We start from the raw sequence: 21,335 nt of genomic DNA, 5'->3' as shown, positions 1-21,335 counted from the left end.
TCGACTATTTTTAAGCGTTCTGTGCTTTGATATGTTAATTTGCCCTCCGCTTAAAATAAATTCTCTATTTTATTTATTTTTTACTTATGTTACAATAAATAAATACATTAAATATGCTCTCTTTACTCGTGAATGTTAGTGCAGTTTTATGGATAATATCTAACTTGCTGCATTGTTCTGTTCCTTTCTTATAGACATCGATGAGTGCCGCATCTCACCGGACCTGTGCGGACCGGGCACCTGCATGAATACGCCTGGAGATTTTGAGTGCGAGTGCTTTGAAGGATACGAGAGTGGCTTCATGATGATGAAAAACTGCATGGGTGAGCACTGAATCCCCACACAGCAGTACCTGAGGATTCAGACTATGCATACCCCCTCATCTTCATATGATCCGGTTCAGTAATATGCAGAGACGACAGCATGCTTTCATGTGAAATCATTTCATCTGTCAGGACATAACTGAGTAATTTGATGTCCTTAACAGCTCTCTCATATACCCTGTTAAAGGGACAATGTCTGAGTGGAGCACAGCCAGGTTGAAAAGTATAGTGACGGCCTGCCACCTCCTTCACGTCCCCCCCATGGGTCATAATCTCTGGATGAGGTGCCTAGGCTTGTATGCCAGACCAGGACCTCACTGTTGAAGAAGATGATGTAATCGAAATGAAATGAAAGTTTCGTTCACTTAATTTCAGTCCCCGCGGGGTGTTGAAAGCATCTAGTCTGGGCAGCCCAATGTGGTCACAACTGCTTGACAAAGCTAGTCCATAATAGCTCTTTATTAAATGCTATACTTGACCTGCACGCGAAGGACCCGCACACAATCAGCTGCCCAACCAAAATGAATTTTATTTGAAGCTTCAAGTTCTAATACTCTAGTGAAAAAATGGTCTATTTCTGTTCTGGTCTGCCTTTTTATGCCGTTTGATTAAATATCTTGGAAAAGTCATACAAACAAAATGGTGAGAGTCAATAATTTTGTTGGTGAAGAGCCGTAATTAGCCAGAAATTGGCAAAGCAAAATTTACTGCTGTGGCAAAAAAGCAGCTGGAAATGGAAATAATGTGGGCAGAACTACAATCATAAACTGGTGGTACTGAATGGGTTTGCAGGCTGACTGAAATAACGTAATCATGCCGTTATATTGACTGAGATATAACAAGTACTTTGTGACTGCCAGTCCCACGGTCTTTGTTAAAATGGAAACAGAACTTCTGAAGTTGTCAGTCCGGTGGGTTTCTATGGTGAAGCAAACACGTGCACAGACTAATGTTGCCTCGATTGCCGATGGCTAGCGCTGAATGGCTGTACTTGCATCATTGTGTCTACTGTGTGTTCTGCCATCCCCAGACATCGATGAGTGTGAGAGAAACCCTCTGTTGTGTCGAGGAGGTGAGTGCATGAACACAGAGGGCAGCTTCCAGTGCGCGTGTCCGGAGGGACACGAGGTCGCCCCCGATGGATCGGCCTGTTTAGGTGAGTGTTGAGAGAGAAGAGAGTCTCTTCCTCTTTCCTGTTTTTCTCCCTTCATTGATTACTGCACATTAGGCCCTTTCTACTGTATTTTCTTTGGATCCTTGGATTGACTTGGATCATGCTGTGTGTGGGCTCATTAGAGAGCGTTTGTGTCCTTAGATAGATGGGCAGACATGAACTCTGGGCCAATGTGCTCTCCTATATGCTGACATTCTTGCAGTCGTTGAGAAATAAACTAATATGATGTTTTTTTGTCTTTACAGACATCAATGAATGTGAGTTGAGCGACAGGCTGTGCAAGCATGGTCAGTGCGTGAATATGATCGGCCGGTACCAGTGTTCCTGCGACACAGGATACAAATCTACTGAGAACAGACTGGAGTGCGTCGGTATGTTCTGACTGTCACGTGACTGTGTTTTAAAGAATAGATTTTATTTCGATTTTTGCCAACAGTATGTGTGTTTTGTCTGCCGCTTAGACATTGACGAGTGTACCATTGAGAACGGTGGCTGTGAGACTTTCTGCACCAACTCAGAGGGGAGCTATGAATGTAGCTGCCAATCTGGGTATGCCCTGATGCCCGATCTAAGAAGCTGTACTGGTGAGTAGCTGCGTTACCTGTCTGTCGTTGTCTTACAGTTGGCATTTTTTGTACACTGCATGGAAAATGTAAAGAAAATACCCTCAATTTTTGTGTTTACATCAAAAAGCCTGCATGTACAATACAAAGACGTGGCTGTGACTTGGCTGGCACATGTTTAAAGAAAGCTCACACTGAGCCGGGTTATGGTGCCAGAATTTTTTTTGGAGAATGAGTGCAGGTTTCAGGCGCTGCTTATAGACTCACTCCTGTGATGCTTATTCCTTTAATTAACAGAGACGGATTTACAGACAGAGATCCAGGCAATAGAGGGGTTAATTGGAGAGAACTGTTCAGTTTCTTGCAGAAGTGCTGTCCTGAATTGAACTTGCTTATTTATGAGAGACAAAGTAAATTCAGTCCTGACTTCCTCTTTGAAGCTGATGTGTGCTTTTCCCTCATTGTTTGCATACCTAGCTTTAAAATATGTTTTTTTTTTCTTTCCCTCTTGTCCCTCTCTTTTCTATTCCTATTTCCTTTCTGCTTTCTCCAATCTGCAGATATCGATGAGTGTGAAGAAAGCCCAGACATCTGTGACGGGGGCCAGTGTACAAACACACCAGGGACTTATCAGTGTCTGTGCTTTGATGGCTTCATGTCATCCGAGGATATGAAGACCTGCCTGGGTAACGGACGTTCTTTTTATAGCCCAAATAAAACACTGCAATTGTAGCTCTGCGCTTATTAGATCCAGGGGATTCTCGCATTTACTGAAACTACATAATGAGCATCTTCAGGGTTATCCAAGATATGAGTCATGAGAATAAGTCTTAAATGACTCAGATCAATGAGTCTGTGTATGAGAAAACGGGGCAAGTGCTGTTGTTGATTTATAAAATAGTGAACATTGTGTTAGCCGGAGGAATGTGTGACATTTAGACGTCTGGTTCCACTGAGTGAGAAAACAAAGAACCAACTTCTAAATGGATCTGCACAAGCTGACTGTTATTGCTGTATTTATTTAAAGTAAATGTTTTAAAGCCTCAGTGTAGCTCATGATGTAATTTTTTGTGCTTTCCTAACACCCATGTTATAGCTTATTTAAAACCATTTTTTTTGGCTGGCTGAACATACAAAAGCGAATTCATCTCTATTAACTGCCATTAACCTTTCCTTTATTGTATTCATTTTAAGCAAGTTCTGGATTTTTATTTTTTTAAATGGCATCGCTCTGTTCTTACCTCACCTCATAGATGTGGATGAGTGCGAGTTAAACCCAAACATCTGTCTGAGTGGGAACTGCGAGAACACCAAGGGATCCTTCATTTGTCACTGCGACCTGGGCTACTCTGTACGCAAGGGAACCACAGGCTGCACAGGTGAGTGAAACAAGCACACACAAGCATACAAACCCACCAAACCAAAATGCTCTAACTGTGGGGGAAAATGAACAGAAGTGAAAGAACGGTGAGTCAGTCTGAGCCGGCTACTAATTAATCAGTGTGGAAAGAGTGTGAGTGTGTGTGTGTGTGTGTGTGTGTGTGTGTGTGTGAGTGTGTGTGTGTGTGTGTGTGAGTGTGTGTGAGAGACGTTGTTTAACAGCAGCAGTGAAAACAAGTTGAAGAGAGGTCAGAAATGAGAAGACCCGGGGAGAATGCCTGTCTAACCCGAAGCAGCTCTAACATTACTCATCACCATTCGAAAGCTGCTGTCTGAGTTGATAAGAAACACGCTCACACATACACACACACACTCACATGTGCAGACAAACATGCAGCATCGTTAACAGCAGCAGGAGCAGTGAGGTCACCGTCTTCCATCTAATGCATGCATCATTTTGCACCTTTGTTTATTCTTTTGTTGCTCTTTCATTAGGGTCAGTTAAACATTACGTGATGGTTGGAAGAGTTCGGCAGCACGTAATCACCTGTAACGTCTCCAGAACACATAAATACAATGTCTGTCCGTCCGCTAGAGTCTTTTGCTAGTTTGGACTCGCCTCTCGTCTAGAAAAAATTAAGTCTTGATTTATGAGGCTACTTAAAAAGTGTGCGGTCGAAGGCTAGTTGTGACTTTGGCCGGTGATTTCTTTTAATCTAACACACTCAGCAGCAGCAGCAGCAGCAGTGCATTTTCTTCAGACGCAAATAAACAGGTTTTTCTGAACTGTTACACCTCCACCTTCTCCACACACACACACACACACACACACACACACACACACACACACACACACACTTGCAAACACATAACTCCTGCTCATTCTAATCCCATTTAAATGTTCATACAGTATTTTCCTTGTTTTCCCCGAGGCTGCAGCAAAAGCAGCCGGTTCTGATTCACAGCTTTGGAATTTCAGCCCCAGACCAGGGAATCGAGATGCTAATTCCTCTCGGACAGGCATGATGTCTTCTTATACACAAGAAACAAAACCTGCTACTCTTTCTTTTGGAAAAAGGTCTCCACTAAATAAAAAAATTCGGACAATGAAATTCACAAAAAATTGGTTGCTATTGTTCAGCTGCCTCATGCGACCTTGTTGGCATGCAGGGACTAAACCTTCTTGTGCGTGTGTGTGTCTGTGTGTGCGAGTGTTAATGAGTGAGCGGTGCTCTTAAGCCCAGATATGATCCAGCTGTTTATGTGGCTCCCACAAGAATTATTTTTGTTTTTATTCCACAACATTGAGAACTCAGGGGCAGGGTGTGAGTATCTTGAGCGTACACTCAAGCACTTTTGCATCTCTACATGTGTATTGGAAAGTTGGGGCCTGGGTGGAGATGTATTGGTAGAGTTTACAAGCATGGAAGCATCTTAAAGGGGTGATCATTAACAATGTGTTGAAGCAAGACCATGCAACTTTGACAATAACAAGTTACACTATCTGTCATTTGAAAGTGAGAACTTAGATTCCAAAGAGTCAGTTGGTCAGTTTTTACTACTGCAGCCGAAAGGTCAGATTGGCTATATTTTAATTCCCAATCTAATCGTGTTATTAACCATATATGGTATGACCAGCAGCTTTCGCTGGCTAGTGCTTATTGTTATCAAACTTAACATGAATATGACTTTAAACATGGGCTGCATGCTAGCAAGATGGATGCAGCCACAATTTCAGTTTGTGCTGTTTTCAGTTTGAGTGATAAAGGTTAGATTGGTACTTAGTGCTTTTCTTATTTAACTGAGCACTCAAAATGCTTTTTACTACAAGCCTCATTCACTCAGTCACACACTATTCAATTCAATTTTATTTATACAGCACCAAATCAGAACAACAGTCGCCTCAAGGAGCTTTATATTGTAAGGTAGACCCTACAATAATACATACAGAGAAAAATCCAACAATCATATGGCCTCCTATGAACAAGCACTTTGGCGACAGTGGGAAGGAAAAACTCCCTTTTAACAGGAAGGAAGCTCTGGGAGAACCAGGCTCAGGGAGGGGCGGGGCCATCTAATTCAACCAGTTGGGTTGAGAGAAGGAAGACAGGAAAAAAGACATGCTGTGGAAGAGAGACAGAGATTAATAACACATATTCATACAAACACTTTTTTCTATATACCGTAATTGTCGGGCTATAAGCCGCTACTTTTTGCACAAGCTTTGAACCCTGCGGCTTTTAGTCAGGTGCGGCTTTTCTATGGATTATCCATGATTTTTGTCATATCATAAGACGATTTGTTTTGTTTGTTCCGCTGTTGTACGGCACTACGTTGCCTGGCGGAAGGGCATGTGATCAGACACACAGTATCGGGGTTCAAGAGTGGTATGTTGGTCACATGTCCATCCGCCAGGCAACATAGTGCCGTACAAGTAGCGCGAAAAACAAACTTCAAAGTAGCGCTACAAGTTCAGCGGGAGTCGTGGATGACGAGCGGCAATAAACTTGCGAAAAGCAAGTCATGCTCAACTCCACCGGTGGAATCTGACAGCGTGGAAAAGTGTGAAAACATCCATGATCACCAACGGATTTCGAAGGGCTGGACTGCTGCATGATGGAGAGGAGGACACCACGGCCCTTCAGAGGGTGTTCGACTCTGACACTGACAACGAGGATTTGTTTGGTTTTGAAAGTGACAACGAAGGAAAGAAGCTGAGAGTGGATGACGAAGCGATCCTGAGCCTGTTCGTCTCCGACACTGGAGAAGAGGACTTTGGTGGTTTCAGTGCGCAGGAAGAAGAGAAAGATGGTGGTGAATGACTGACTTTTCTTCTTGTTAAAGCCGTGTCACTGCACCTGAGCCTAAAAGGTAGTCCGAATCTATTTTTCTGGTGTGCTGTAGGTTATTGTTATGTACTACATTTGTTACTCATTTATGAAGCACAGTACATGTTTCGTACTTGTAATTACCGCTACTTTTACATATACCTAAAAAGCTGTGCAAATATGTACCCATAACTTGTTTTTCAAAATATTAATAAAAGGGGTGTGTCTCCAAACAGCCATCTCTTTCCTGACAATTCCCTTTGTGCATATTCTCTTACATATGATAAGTCAACATTGAAACACCTGCGGCTTTTAGTCAGGTGCGGCTAATGTATGTACAAAACAGGATTTCCCCCTGATTTTAGCTTGTGCGGCTAATATTCAGGTGCGCTTTGTAGTCCGGGAAATACGGTAATCACCTTCTCTTAACAGTCACACACACTCATGCTCATGGATGAGGCAAATCGAGATTCAGTAACTTGCTCAAGGAAACTTCAGCACACAGCCTGGAGTAGGCGCAACTAGTCTTCCAGTTGGTACCTCCTGAACCACAGCCACCCCAGGAGCTCCTATGGTTTATGGTTCAAATAGATTTAGAAATTGGGTATAAAATAAATAAGGTGTATCAACTTGAAAAGATGAGAGTATCTCATAGACAGTATCAAAGATGGATTTAACTCCTGTGATTTCATTTATTGGTTTCTGAAGTCGTGTTCTGAAGCCTTGAGAGAAGTATTTCTGCTGTCACTATCTTGGTGAGCAGTAATTAAAAAAAAATAAAAAAATAAAAGGAAGTTATTGAGAAGTTATTAGGAGTTTCTTTCCACAGGTAATCCTACATTTTAGGAAAATAATCTTTTATTCATTTTTTTTTAGTCAAAATCAGTGAGTCCATAATCTCAAGTCTTTAAAGAGGTCAAGATGGAACATTGTTTTCCCTTTAGGACTGGAAATGTTTCTTTTTTCCCCTCAACCACAGGTATCATCGTCTCCTTCAGATAGAGTGCAGGTTTAAGGCACTTCCACATTGGCTTCATTTTCCAACCTGGAAGCTATTTCCATGTTTTGTACAATGACTAAAACTCTGGTTTCGCTTTATGTTTTGGCTTCTTCTGCTCCTGTGCCAGTGTTGATGTGGAGGTTTTTACCCTTCAGCTGTAAAAGGCTCATGGGGAGTTGTCGTCACCCTGCTGGGCGGCTGGCCAACATGAACACCCAAGTTTGTGAATGCGGTACCTTGAGAACGAATGTTACCGCTGGGGTTTCTTTAGATTTATGTGCTTTTGAATGTATAAATGATGGGTTTTGGGTCTAAAAAAGGGAAAATAAGAGTAGAGCTGCATTATTTTTAATCACCAGCAGGGGCAGACTCTCCTAGTTGCAAAAAAGCTTCTGATTGCATAGAAATCTATGAGAAAAAACACCCCCCCGATCATGTGCTCTTTGACTTGGGTAAACACTTTCCCAAAGACTTTATGGGCTCATAACCAATACGATGTAACAGTGGCTCTGTCTTTTGTACTGTGTATGGTCTGACGCAGCTTCAAACAGCCGATGATGGATGGCACTTTTGGCACTGGCACTTCCAGTGTGTGAATGTGTGTGTGAATGGGTGAATGACTGGTTGTGTAAAGCGCTTTGGGGTCCTTAGGGACTTGTAAAGCGCTATACAAATACAGGCCATTTACCATTTACCATTTACCATTCTGCTTTGGCATCATTATTCCACGCTGGCTTTAGTTTAGTTTTAGTTTTTCACGACTCTTATTTTTAACATGATAATATTTGTCTTTGTAAATGATTCCCTTGTACTCTTGCTTTGATTATTTGACTAGTAGATCATGGTGATTAAAACAGTAAAAAGGCTTCAAAAACATGTTAGTGGTGGTACATAAAGTAGAGGCAGATCCTTCAAATGCAGTATTAAGTATTAAGAGAATGCGGCACGTTAATATGGCAAATACATAAATGGTAAATGCTTGACAGTTGTCAAAACATGTTGGAATAAAACGAGACAAGAGGACACTCAGATAAACTGGCAGTCAGGCATGCAAACACACTAACAGCCAGCTAAGCAGCCATGTATAGGCAAATGTGTAATTTGCAACTTTTTTTCATCTGTCAAACACTGTCCTAGTTCATTCAGCCCTCTTTTTTGACCGATGACACGCTTCTCACATGCAGCAATCTTTGTTTGCATTGTGTGTGTATGTGTGTGTGTGTGCGTGTGTTTGTGTTCTTTCTTTCATCAAAGGCTTGGAGGAGCTGATCATTAGTTTTGCCTGTAATCCAGGGAGATTCGTTTGCCGCAAGCCCTCATATTAACCTTGTAATCAAATGTAATGAAAATATGCCATACCCTGTCCTTAGGAAGACTGTAAACCAGCAGCGCTAATCTCTAATTGACTGTGTCTTGAATTACTACCCTCACAAAGACAGACACACGCAGAGAGGAGTGTGTCTCATTCCCTGATAGGTCGTAAAAAATTGAGTTCTCAGCATGGTTTCCCTTGAAGTACATGAAGGGAACGTGAACTAACTAACTTGTACGCTCTTGCTATTAAAGCTCCACCTCTAGCTCAGGCCTCAGTCTTTGAGTGAGGCTACAGCCACACTCAAAGAGATCCTTATTGGTTCCACCCCACAGGATTTAATCAACTTTTTGGGAAGGGCAGATATTAATAATATTCACTAATTGCTCCCATTAATTTTTATTGCTCATTTATTAGAATCTTGAGTGGCAAACAGTAGGTCTGTACATTCAGAGAATAGATTACCCCGAATATTTCATTGGTTGGGAGATATTATTGTCATGGTTTTGCTGTGAAGGAATGTTTATTTGTAGAGTTGGCACATCACACTTTTACCACATCACATTTAAAGAAATTATGTTTTGGAAAGATTAAATTTCCACACTTGACATCTGGGGCGGTGAGAAACCCAAACATGAACATTAAAGGGGGGGCGGGGGTCGTAATGTGCTGTTCCAGAAGCTTCACATTAGAGGTGCAAAGTCTGTGGGTAAAAGGAGGTATCTTTGCCTAAAATAACCTGCAAGGACTAGTTCAGACGGTGCAGACAGAACAAGGCCTCAGCGTTAGGCCTTCGTTCCACCTCTTAGCCGTTTTACAGCTCTCAGGACACACTTGAATGACGAAAATCCAGAGACCTGCTGCGCTCATTAAACCTTTGTAGCAAGGCCATTAGTATCAGAGATCATGAGAATGCCTCGTTGCCTTGTGCTCTGAAATACAGAGACAGTGAGCCAGAAAGACCTAGCCCTGTCTTCTCCTGCTGCTATCTTTATACAAATCAAACCAAGCATCAACTCACTCTACAGCGCCAAGAACCCAACTGGAATGAGAAAGCAGACCTTAATCATTGGACCATCAGACCTGTGTCTATTTTTCTTTATGTTGTTTCTTGTTCTCTCTTTGTCAGATATCAATGAGTGTGAAATCGGAGCACATAATTGCGATAGACATGCAACCTGCACCAACACAGCCGGCAGTTTCAAGTGTAGTTGTGCTCCGGGGTGGATTGGCAGTGGTCTCAAATGTACAGGTAAGGCTGATGGCCTGGAATGCGCAAGTAAATGGTAAAAATACATGAACCATCTGAAATGAATGAGCTTGTGTATGAGATGCGCAATTGCGAAAAGCGAACCTGTGCTTTTGGCTATCGTCTTTACTTTGATATTGATTTAATACTGCAAGGCTTATCCTCAATATTTGGATGAATTCGGTTACGTTTGCAGGAATGTAATCGTTTGTTGTGTTTCAGACCTGGATGAATGCTCAAATGGGACACATATGTGCAGCAACAATGCTGACTGTCTCAACACCATGGGCTCTTATCGATGCGTGTGCAAGGATGGATTCTCTGGAGATGGATTCTCTTGCTCAGGTCACACATACAAAATCAGTTTCTTAATCCACACTTCAGCCCTTTAAAAGATCCACGGATGTATTTTGTGCTTACTGACTCTGTGTGGGTGTGTGACTGCAGATAGCGATGAGTGCGCAGAGAACGGCAACCTGTGTGAAAACGGCCACTGTCTGAATCTGCCAGGAGGCTTCCGCTGTGAATGTGACATGGGCTTCATCACCACTGCTGACGGCAAGGCCTGTGAGGGTAAGGCAATACAACACAGACTATCATAGTTCCCAGGATTTGAATGGGTGCCCGCATCCTAAATTATGTTGACAGTTTCAAAAAACAAAACCCAAAAATTGCCCGGTGCTATTTGTTTGTTTTGTTTTCCTGTTTATGGAAATAGCAGATCCAAACAGATGCTGCCTACTAATTATATGGATTTTTGGACATCAAAGAGCACAATATGCTGAGCATTAATGTGATTTAGGCTGTGAGAACATTTCGAAGGACTGACAATAACAGTGGAACTCGCCTTGATTTTCTGTTCACGTTTGCTCGATAATTTAGTGTTTCAACATCACGCTTCTGAAACTTGAAGCACACATCACAGCGTGCGAGCTCGTAACTACGAGATGTTTATCTGACTCAGGAGTGTATATCAGTTGTGCAATTGCTACAATTTGGTTAAAGGTTGTATCTAAGCTTTGTGATGGAGATAAAAATGAACTGAGTGGAAGGAATTCTTTGAAAAAACCGGTCCAAACATTATTTCCTGCTTACAGTGTAATTCCTTGTAGCATAAAAAGGCTACATATTAGAATTGTAATGAAAGGCTGCTCTAAAAACAGTCTTATTCTTAAAATTAGTGCTTGAGATGCACAAGCTGCTTACACAACATACAGCTGTGGACAGAATTTTACTCATCGTAGGCATAAATTGTAATTTTGAGCTTTTGGCGATTTCTTTGAACGGTTCTTTTGCCAGGGTGGAATGATTGTACAGCGTACACCTTTAATGACCCAAGCAAGAATTAGGTGCACAATTTTCAATTTACTTTTTTGTTTTTCTAATACACACAGGGCCAAACTTATACATACAGACCCAAGACCTTATACATAGACCCCCACTAACATGTTGTTAAATGTCTCTTAGCAAGTTGCAACTTGACCAGATGCTTGTCAAAAATTGGAAGAGTTCATTTAAATTGGTTGGCACATTCTTGACTTTTAAATGTAGTCCATATATTTCCGATAAAGAGGAGGTCAGGGCTTTGGGAAAGACATTCCAGAAGCCTAATGTCAGCCTGCTTTAGTCATTCCAAAACCAGTTTGGATTTATGTTCAAGATCATTGTTGTTTTGAAGGATACCATTGTGTCCAACTTTCAACGGTCTAGCTGTTGTAGTCCAGCTTCTTCATTATTCCACCACTTTGTGCAGCATACCAGTACCATTGCTGGCAAAACATCTCCAGAGTATGAGCATTACGCTACCACCACCATGCTTATCAGCTGTTTTCTTAGGTTTGAAGGCCTTTACTCTTCCAAACATGCCTCTTACCATTATGGCCAAAAAGCTTAAAGATTTTTCTCCAGAAGGCAGTGACGCTGGTGTTCCAACAGTTTCCAGTTCATGACACACTTGAGCCTGGAAAGTTCCCAGGTTGTTCTTGAAATACTAACCAATTTACAAGTTACAGAAGTGGTGACAAATCAGAATAACTTGCATACAGTTGTTTGAACTGATAATCTTAGAGTCTGCACTTGTTTAGAAATGGCTTCAAGAGACCTTCGCAACTTGTGTAAATCTGCAGTTCTCCCTTTTACATCTTCACTGAATTCCTTGCACTTTCCCATTTTTCTCAGTTTTAAATGAGCAGTGTCAAACAAATGCTTTTTATGCTGGCAACTACCGGAAACTACCGGTTGTATTAAATTACAATCACTAAACAGAAGATAATATGTCAATTTAAAAGACATGGTAGAACCTTCAGCACCACTCATATTTTTTTAAAACCCCTCTGTGGATTAGAGTAAATCCCAAAACAATTTAAACCAGTGAAACCAGTTATTGGTTTTTAAAGCCATTAAAGATGTGTGTACAGTCATTTCATACTGGAAGAACAAGTTCCATGAAATCATTAAAAGTCCAAAATTACCATGACACTCATGCCAATGATGAATATAAGTCAGCTTCTGACCACAACTGTATAAATTCTGGATTCCTAACCTTCATAATATACTGACATATGATTCAGAGTTGCCATATGTGGGAATCTCAACTGCAGGCTCTTTTTTAAAGATGTTTTGATTGGGATGTATTCCGCTCATTTACTCAAAGTCTGAATAAAATATTAACTTGTTTTTAAGATTTCTTGTAAGCTGCATATGAACACATTTATAACTTGTTGCAGATGAATGCTGAGTGCAGTGATAATGCACTGCAGGATTCAATTGAAAGAGCAGACTGACCTCATTGCACTGATGTGTCAAACATCCTGAAATAACCTGTCCAGTCCTGCCTCCATCAGCTCAGTCGGAGCTGGACAGTAATGACTTGTGCAGAGTGTAATGATGTGGAAGAGCACAATTTCATAACCTTGGCTACAGTTCTGATAGTGTATGTGTGCGTATGTCTGTCTGAGTATGTCTAGAGCTGTCATTCTGTAGCAGAGGTGAGTGGCCTTCACTTCCTAAAGCCCACTGCCAGTTTTCCACCGTGATCTCATGATCCACTAATCACTCACAGCTGGCTCGCTCTTTATCTCTCTTTTTCACAGACATAGACGAATGTACCTTTGCTGACATCTGTGTCAACGGACAGTGCCAGAATATCCCGGGACTTTTCAGATGTAAATGTAGCATTGGTTATGAACTGGACAGAAGTGGAGGCAACTGCACAGGTAAGACTAGTCCAGCTCCCCTCCATGTTCCTGTGTTTAGGCCTCAGCAAACAGGGGAAATATATACAAGTGCAAAAGAAACGCAGCACATGTGTAAAGATAAGAGCTTTCATATTCTGTGATCCATCCAGTTGCTTTTGTATTGGCCAAAAAATTGAAAGCGATCATTTATATATAAAAAAATGTACTTTTTCTTTCTCAGATATCAATGAATGTGCAGACCCGACCATCTGCATTAATGGAGTGTGCGTTAATATCCCTGGAAGCTACCATTGTAACTGTCCACCAGACTTTGAACTCAATCCCACTCGAGTGGGCTGTGTAGGTGAGACTGCAACACTAAACATATTTAAAACTGTTCTTAGCTTGTTCTTTAACTAATTTCAAAGAAAAGGCTTAACCAACATAGCTGAAAATCTGTGCCTGTTTATGTGTGCGTTTGTGTGTAGACACTCGCTCTGGTAGTTGCTTTCGAGATGTTCGTTTGCGAGGAGACGCATCTGAAAATTTGGACTGCTCCAATGAGATTGGAGTTGGCGTCTCCAAAGCGTCCTGTTGCTGCTCCATGGGCAAGGGCTGGGGAAATCCATGTGAATTATGCCCGCCTGTAAACTCAAGTGAGTCATCACATTATCCTTTGTAACCACACATTATGTACTTTTTGTTTTCAGTTCAACTGCGAGGAATGTCTACTCTAGCAAGAAATACTCATGCGTGACGCACCTCCAGGAAGCCACAGCGTCTATAGCCCAAATACAGTGCATAGTTAGCTAACCTTAGCGTCTCTTTTTGGAGCTGATATACTCAGTGGCTTGTGATAGTACATGAGAAGGTAATTTATTGCTAGCATTACTTACTTTGATAAAGATTTCCACGATTCAACATTTTTGTTCATTTCAGCTGTAGGAAAGCAACACAAACATCTGAAGAATGATGGCATGATAAAATTGGAACCATGCAGTGGGTTGCATGGGTGCATCACTCAGATATAGTACCTGCTAATTAATATATACAAATAAAATGCTAGGATTTAGGAAGACTTTATCAAGTAGGCTACATTTGTGCATAAACCAATACATGTCATTTGTCAGATAAATTGATTAAAAAGTGTTCCATGAGTCTCCAAATCCATAAGCAGAGCAAAGGTGAAACACACCTCACAGTCAAACTACAGTTATGAGATAAGGCATAAGGGATAGATTAGCTATGGATTGCAACACCATTCTTTGTACCAGGATCTTCTTCTTTCAGCTGCCCCCTTTAGGGGTCACTACAGCAGCTCATCTGCCTCCATCTCACCCTATCCCTAGCATCCTCCTTTGTTATACCAACCCTACATCCATGAAACGTCTCTGTGGTCTTCCTCTTTTCATCCTCCCTGGCAGGTTCATACTCAGCATCCTTTGTCCAGTATCTCCACTATGCCTTACTGCTCAACCTGAGCTGGTCCCTCTGATTTACCATCTTATAAAGCTTCCCTTTCATTCTTGCGGCTATCCTTCTGTCACAAATCATCCCTGACATGGTTTCCACCCTGCTTGCACTCCCTTCCAGAGGTGTGGACTCGAGTCACATTAATTTTATGACTTTAGACTTGACTTGAAAAAATGTTCTAAGACTTGTGACTTGACTTGGACTTTTACACCAATGACTTGGGACTTGAACCGGTTTACTTGAAAAGACTTGATATTTTACCCCAAATATAAAATTTAACATGCATATTATATAGAGATTGAAAATGTGACGTCATTCACGGGTAGAACCGCAAAGGATTCTGGGAACTCGTGGCAAGCGGTACTAGCGCACGCAGGCTTTCAATTAAAATCAGTTATACAGCGATAAAAAGAAACACAAAAATGTCAAGAAGCTGTTGTATTATTAACTGCAATAGCCGGTCGCATGACAGCCACGGGAAGCCGACGGGTAAAGAGATCGGTTGTTATCGGATTACGTCGTTGAAGAGAAATTGTTCAAGCCATGTTTCCGAAGTAACAAAGACGCGACGGGTGGCCTGGATTGCAGCCATTCAAAGATCAAATATAACGTCCCAGAACACTCCAGCTCACAGGTTAGTCTGCTCCAAGCATTTACACGAAGGTCAGTCTGCTGTTGTAGTTAATGCGTCATTTTCATAACATAATTGGTGATATAGGTTACAAGCAAGTCTGGCGCTGAACAGAAATTGTCGCGCTATGCTCCTTTATTTATTGTGCATAAATAGTAAATTGTCCTGACACAATATTGCGTTTCGCTTCTGTTATTATGGTACACTGATAAAAACATATACTTTTATTCACAGGATAAAACAGGTTTTTTGTATCACTAATTGTCCAGTACGATTACAGCATACAGTATTGTTGTCACTGCTACATTTCTGTGATGAACCAGAAATTATTTCCACTACTAATTAATTACCGTTGAGCTCAAAGGTCCTATTAATAAACGGTTAAGGAATGTGTATTTATGACGACGATTTGTGAGACTGGTAAACTTATGATACGTACGATGGTCTTTCGTTCTACACGGTGCATTTCAAGGTCCTGTACCCATCCGTCGGTAAACTGTACCTGGACTTGTTGCAGTGACCGGAAGTTACTAAACTTCATGAGTGTATGCACTCACTCCAAGAACCGTATGATTATTAATATGCATATAAATAAAGAAGCTATTTTGTGCAAAGATGTCAACTGTAAGAATGCTGTGCATAAACATTTACTCTGCTCCATGTATGATGATATAGTGACTGCTCTGTATAAAAGTGGCACACTGCTTGATAAACAATATAAGCATAAGAAACCTAACATCAGACCTGGCTGGAAAGAACATGTATCCATGTACCATGATGAAGCTCGCATAGCTTATAAATGTTGGGCCATGGCTGGAAGGCCTAAACAAGGCCCAGAATTTGAACAGAAAAAATGTGCGAATGCCAGATATAAGTACGCTGTTCGCTTTATAACTAAAAATGAGCAAATGCTAAGAGCAGATTCTTTGGCCAGGAAAATGCTGTGTAATAATACGGCAGATTTTTGGAAAGAGGTGAAAGCTCTTAATAACTGTAAACCATCTCTACCATCAACTGTTGAAGGTGTTTCTGGGGCAGATAACATTGCAGCATTATGGAGACGGCATTACAGTGCGTTGTTTAACTGTATAAAAAGTGAACCATATGAGGACAATCTTGACATGAGTAATGACACAATAAGTGTAAGGACACATGAAGTATATGAAGCCATTCATAGGTTGTCTGATAATAAATCCTCTGGTTTGGATCACATCACTGCAGAACATTTAAAACATGCTAGTGTAAGGCTAGCTCCTCTTTTAGCACTCTGTTTCACTGGGTTTATGATTCATGGCATATTACCAGACTCAATGCTGTGTATTTTACTGGTACCAGTTATGAAGGACAAAGCTGCAAAAGTGAGCTGCTTGGATAATTACAGGCCGATTGCACTAGCCAGTATTTTATCTAAGGTGTTAGAAAGAATCTTGTTTGACAGAGTTAGTGTGTTCATCTCTTCTCTGGATATTCAGTTTGGCTTCAAAGCACGGCACTGACATGTGCATATATGCACTCAAGGAAATAGTCAGTTTGTACAGGGCTAAAAATTCATCTGTCCTCATGTCTTTCATTGATGCCTCTAAGGCTTTTGATCGAGTGAACCACAGAAAACTTTTTGATAAAATGAAGAGATGGGGAGTTCCTCAATACATCGTGAGGATTCTCTCTTACTGGTACGCTCATCAGAACATGCAGGTTAAATGGGGAAGCAGTATTTCTGCCCCCTTTGGTGTCAGCAATGGTGTTAGACGGGGTGGGATTTTGTCTCCAATTTTATTTAATTTGTATGTCGATGATTTGTCCATACAACTGAGAGCCTGTAACACTGGGTGTATATTAGGTAAAGCAGATAAATCATCTCATGTATGCAGATGACCTGGTTGTTTTTAGTCCAAGCAGTGCTGGGTTACAGGATCTTCTTAATGTCTGTACTGAATATGGTGTGCAATATGACATTGAGTACAATGCTGCTAAAAGTGCTGTTTTGATATGTAGAACCAAGCAGGATAAACAGCTAAATTTCCCTTTGTTTAAACTGGCACAAAAAACTCTTGAAGTTCATAAAAAGGTGAAATACCTCGGTCACTTTATTACTGAGCAAATGAATGATGATGATGACATATACAGACAACGGTGTAAGCTCTATGTGCAGGCAAATACTATTGCACGCAAATTCAGCTTTTGTTCACTTCCAGTTAAAGTGGCTTTGTTTAAAGCGTATTGCACACCGCTATATACTGCCCCCTTGTGGTCATCCTACAAACAATGTAGCATGCAGAAGCTGCATGTTGCATATAATGATGCGATGAGAATCCTTTGCAGGATACCTAGAAGTGGTAGTGCCAGCCAGATGTTTGTAGCTGTGGGTGTTTGGACTTTTAAAGCACTTTTAAGGAAGCTAATGTTCAATTTTAGAGAACGACTGGATGGTTCGAGTAACAGTATAATTTTAGCACTCACAGATCCGACAGTGAGTGGTTCCCGTTACTCATCCAGTCTCAGAAAGCACTGGTTAAAGTGTTTGTGTATTTATTGATTTATTTTAAGTAATTGTGTTTTATGTATATTATGGTTTTATGTTTTTACAAATGTTTTAGATACTTATTTATATACATATATATATTTAATGGTGTATACCTTGTGTTGGGGGGGGGGGGAGTGTTGTGTGTGTGTGTGTGTGTGTGTGTGTTTTTTTTTTTTTTTTTTTTTTTTTTGTCTTGTTTTTATGGACATGAAGTCTGCCAATTAAGATTGAATTGAATTATAAAGATCCATTAGAGTGTTCATCATATCGTCCTATATCACTCTTAAATGTAGATTTAAAAATACTGTCAAAAACACTTGCTCTCAGGCTAGAGCAACATCTACCATTGTTAATTTCTCCAGATCAGACAGGTTTCGTGAAGGGTAGGCATGGTTTTTTCAACCTGCGCAGGTTTTTGAACATATTACACACCAAGTCAACTACAACCCCTGAAATTGCCTTATTACTCGATGCTGAGAAGGCATTTGACCGGGTGGAGTGGGATTATCTGTTTTATACTCTGCATAAATTTGGATTTGGCCCTAATTTCATTTCATGGATTCAGTTACTTTACTCCTCACCTATGGCACGTGTTAGAACAAATTCGTTATTCTCTTCTTATTTCCCACTTCTCCGTGGTACGAGACAAGGTTGTCCCTTATCCCCTCTTCTTTTTGCATTATCAATTGAACCACTGGCGATTAAACTGCGAGCTGACAGTTGCATTAAGGGCATCTTCAGAGGTGACCAGGAGCACAAAATATCCTTATATGCTGACGACCTCCTGCTGTATATGTCAGAGCCTTTATGCTCTCTTCCCCGTGCTCTTGCCATTTTTGAATGTTTTGGTAATATTTCAGGTTACAAGTTAAATCTGCATAAAAGTGAACTTCTCTGTGTCAACTCTATAGCCAGAAAGATTTCATTTTCAGGTTTTCAATTTAGCGTTAAATCAGGGTATGTGACCTATCTGGGGGTTAAGGTTACCCACTCATACAAAGATCTTTATGAAAGAAACTTTGTCCCGCTGCTTAAAAATACTGAGACAGATCTTCAGAGGTGGAACAATTTACCACTGTCATTAATTGGCCGCGTCAATTCTATCAAAATGAACATACTTCCCAAGTTCCTTTACTTATTTCAATGTATCCCATGCTACTTACCCAATAAGTATTTTATAACACTGAATAAGCATATCTCTGCATTTATTTGGAATGGCAAAAGTCCACGAATTCGTAAAGATTTCATGCAGAGGACTAGGCCAATGGGTGGATTAGCCTTGCCAAACTTTCAGTCTTATTATTGGGCAGCAAATATTCGTAATATGCTGTACTGGATGAGTAATGTTACTACAGAGACTCCAGCTTGGCTCCAAATTGAGTCATCCAATTGTGGCAAAATTTGCCTATCAGCTTTGTTGAGTTCAGCTCTCCCATTAGAACTATACACCTATAAACGTAACCCTTTGTTGTATGACTCGCTCAGAATCTGGGTGCAATGTAGGAAAAGGTTGGGGTTACACTTAATGTCAATTAAAGCACCTATCTGCTCAAACCATATGTTCCCACCCTCCATGATGGACCCTGCCTTTAAAATATGGGAAAGTAATGGCCTTAGAAATATCAAAGACCTTTTTGTAGATGGGATTTTTGCCTCATTCACGCAGCTCCTGAAGCAGTTTAATGTTCCTCGGCAACATTTTTTCCGCTATTTACAAATTCGTCACTTTGTAACGAGTCGATTTCCTTCATTTCCGGAACTACCTGAGGAAACTTCTTTGGATAAAATTATTAATATAAACGTTCATAAGAGAGGGGCGATTAAAGAAATCTATGCTATACTATTAGATCTTCAATCTCCTTCTCTCTTCATCCTTAAAGCACAGTGGGAGAAAGACCTTGGGATGACTATAACAGATGAGCTCTGGCAATCTTTTCTCCAGAGGGTACACTCTTCTTCGATATGTGCCAGGCATGGGCTCCTTCAATTTAAGGTCCTACACCGATTACATATCTCCAAGGAAAAGTTAGCCAAGTTCTATCCAGGAGCTGACCCTCTGTGTAACAGATGTAAAGCAGAAACAGGTTCGCTCCTTCATACCTTTTGGACATGCCCCAATCTTCATACCTATTGGGTGTCTATATTTAACACTCTGTCAGAGATGTATAACGTTAAATATGAGCCTTCTGCTCTAACGGCTATCTTTGGGGTGATACCTCAAGACATCACTTTGCCAAAATGCTATTCGAATTCTATTGCCTTTGCTTCACTTATCGCAAGGCGCCTTATACTTTTAAGATGGAAGCAGGAAGCTCCTCCCACACATGAACAGTGGCTTGCGGAGCTCATGAGGTTTTTACATTTAGAAAAGATGAGATATACACTGGCAGGTTCAACCACCAAATTTCTTAGGGCATGGCAGCCATTCTTGATGTACATGGAAACATTTAAAATGACCACCTTATCATGACCAGATACCATATCTCTATATCGCTATCATAGCTAACTGTACGCTGAATGTCCCTTATACATTTTATTTTTCTATTTGTTTGTTGTTGTTTGTTTGTTTTTTGTTGTTTTGTAGGGGTTTCTTTGGTTTGTTTGTTTGTTTTTTCCTTCTCTATTTCTGTTATCTTTTGGGGTATTGTAAATACTGAACAGCAAACTACTGTATGTTCAATGTTTTGTTGTTAACATGCTGCTGTGACTGAAAATAAAATTTATAAAAATAAAAAAAAAGATTGAATTGAATTGAAATAAATATGCTAAGATGAGATAGCTGACTTCATCTAACTAGCAAATGTTGTCCAGGCTACGTTGGTGATACAGTTTTTTTTTAATGTGTATGATATTTTTGTCATGCGATTTTAAAGCCGGTCCTACAACCGCATCCAAGAATAACATGCAGCGTATCTCAGAACTGTCGGTGAAAATTATTCTTGGAGCTAAGTTTAATTGAGCTGCATTTTAAAGAGGTGCAATTTCACAATTTGTGTATATTTTCTAAGTTCACTATTTTGTCATGTGTTGAGAAAAACACAGATTTTAAAATTACATGGTCTAATATTTACATTTAGCATAACTGCAACATTATTTTTTCGTTTTTTTTTTTAAAGACTCAAAAGGACTTGAAATTCAAAGTTTCAGACTTGTGACTTGACTCGGACTTTTACACCAGTGACTTGAGACTCGACTCTGACTTGCCTGACATTACTTGAGACTTGACTTGAGACTTGAGGATAAAGACTTGAGACTTACTTGAGACTTGCAAGACAATGACTTGGTCCCACCTCTGCTCCCTTCTTCACCTCTCTTGTGTACACATTTGTTTGGATGCCTGACCCCAGGTATTAAACTCACCTACCTTCACTACCTCTACTCTACTGCATGTTCACCTTTCCACCTTGCTTCTATTGACTCCTCTTCTCTCTTGTGCATACCTCCACCTCTCCAGGATGTAAACATTTTTATATATGCTCTTACGCTCTTAAGCTTTTGCACCCTGGCTGAAGTGGTCTCTCCTGGAAATGTGATTTTTGACAGTTCCTTGTCGGCTTGACTTTTCACCCTGTATTCTTGTTGGTGGGATGGGTTGGCTTGTTAGCTGTTGGCTGTTTTGAATTGTGGTTTAAAAATTAGATTTGAATGTAGAGGAAAGAAAAAGATTTGGTGTTTATGTTTAATCAATAACCCTGTCAAATC

General features: G+C 40.6%; 1 protein-coding gene across 1 annotated transcript in view; it reads left to right on the top strand.

The window, feature by feature from the left end:
• The window catches only part of fbn1 (fibrillin 1), a 73,164-nt gene that overhangs the window by 32,057 nt on the left and 19,772 nt on the right, over positions 1–21,335 (top strand). Inside the window, exons 27-38 of the mRNA XM_085405136.1 lie at positions 195–323; positions 1,354–1,479; positions 1,743–1,868; positions 1,959–2,081; positions 2,621–2,746; positions 3,314–3,439; positions 9,710–9,832; positions 10,052–10,174; positions 10,277–10,402; positions 12,922–13,044; positions 13,247–13,369; positions 13,494–13,661. Coding sequence (XP_085261262.1) covers positions 195–323; positions 1,354–1,479; positions 1,743–1,868; positions 1,959–2,081; positions 2,621–2,746; positions 3,314–3,439; positions 9,710–9,832; positions 10,052–10,174; positions 10,277–10,402; positions 12,922–13,044; positions 13,247–13,369; positions 13,494–13,661 — 1,542 coding nt within the window. The remainder of the gene's footprint in view (positions 1–194; positions 324–1,353; positions 1,480–1,742; positions 1,869–1,958; positions 2,082–2,620; positions 2,747–3,313; positions 3,440–9,709; positions 9,833–10,051; positions 10,175–10,276; positions 10,403–12,921; positions 13,045–13,246; positions 13,370–13,493; positions 13,662–21,335) is intronic.

Source organism: Rhamphochromis longiceps, linkage group LG1, assembly GCF_057381845.1.
Source record: "Rhamphochromis longiceps isolate RC_006_pf linkage group LG1, R_longiceps_female_GT1.1, whole genome shotgun sequence".
In the NCBI taxonomy this organism is placed as follows: Eukaryota; Metazoa; Chordata; class Actinopteri; order Cichliformes; family Cichlidae; genus Rhamphochromis; species Rhamphochromis longiceps.
This window is presented reverse-complemented; position numbering and strand designations above follow the sequence as displayed.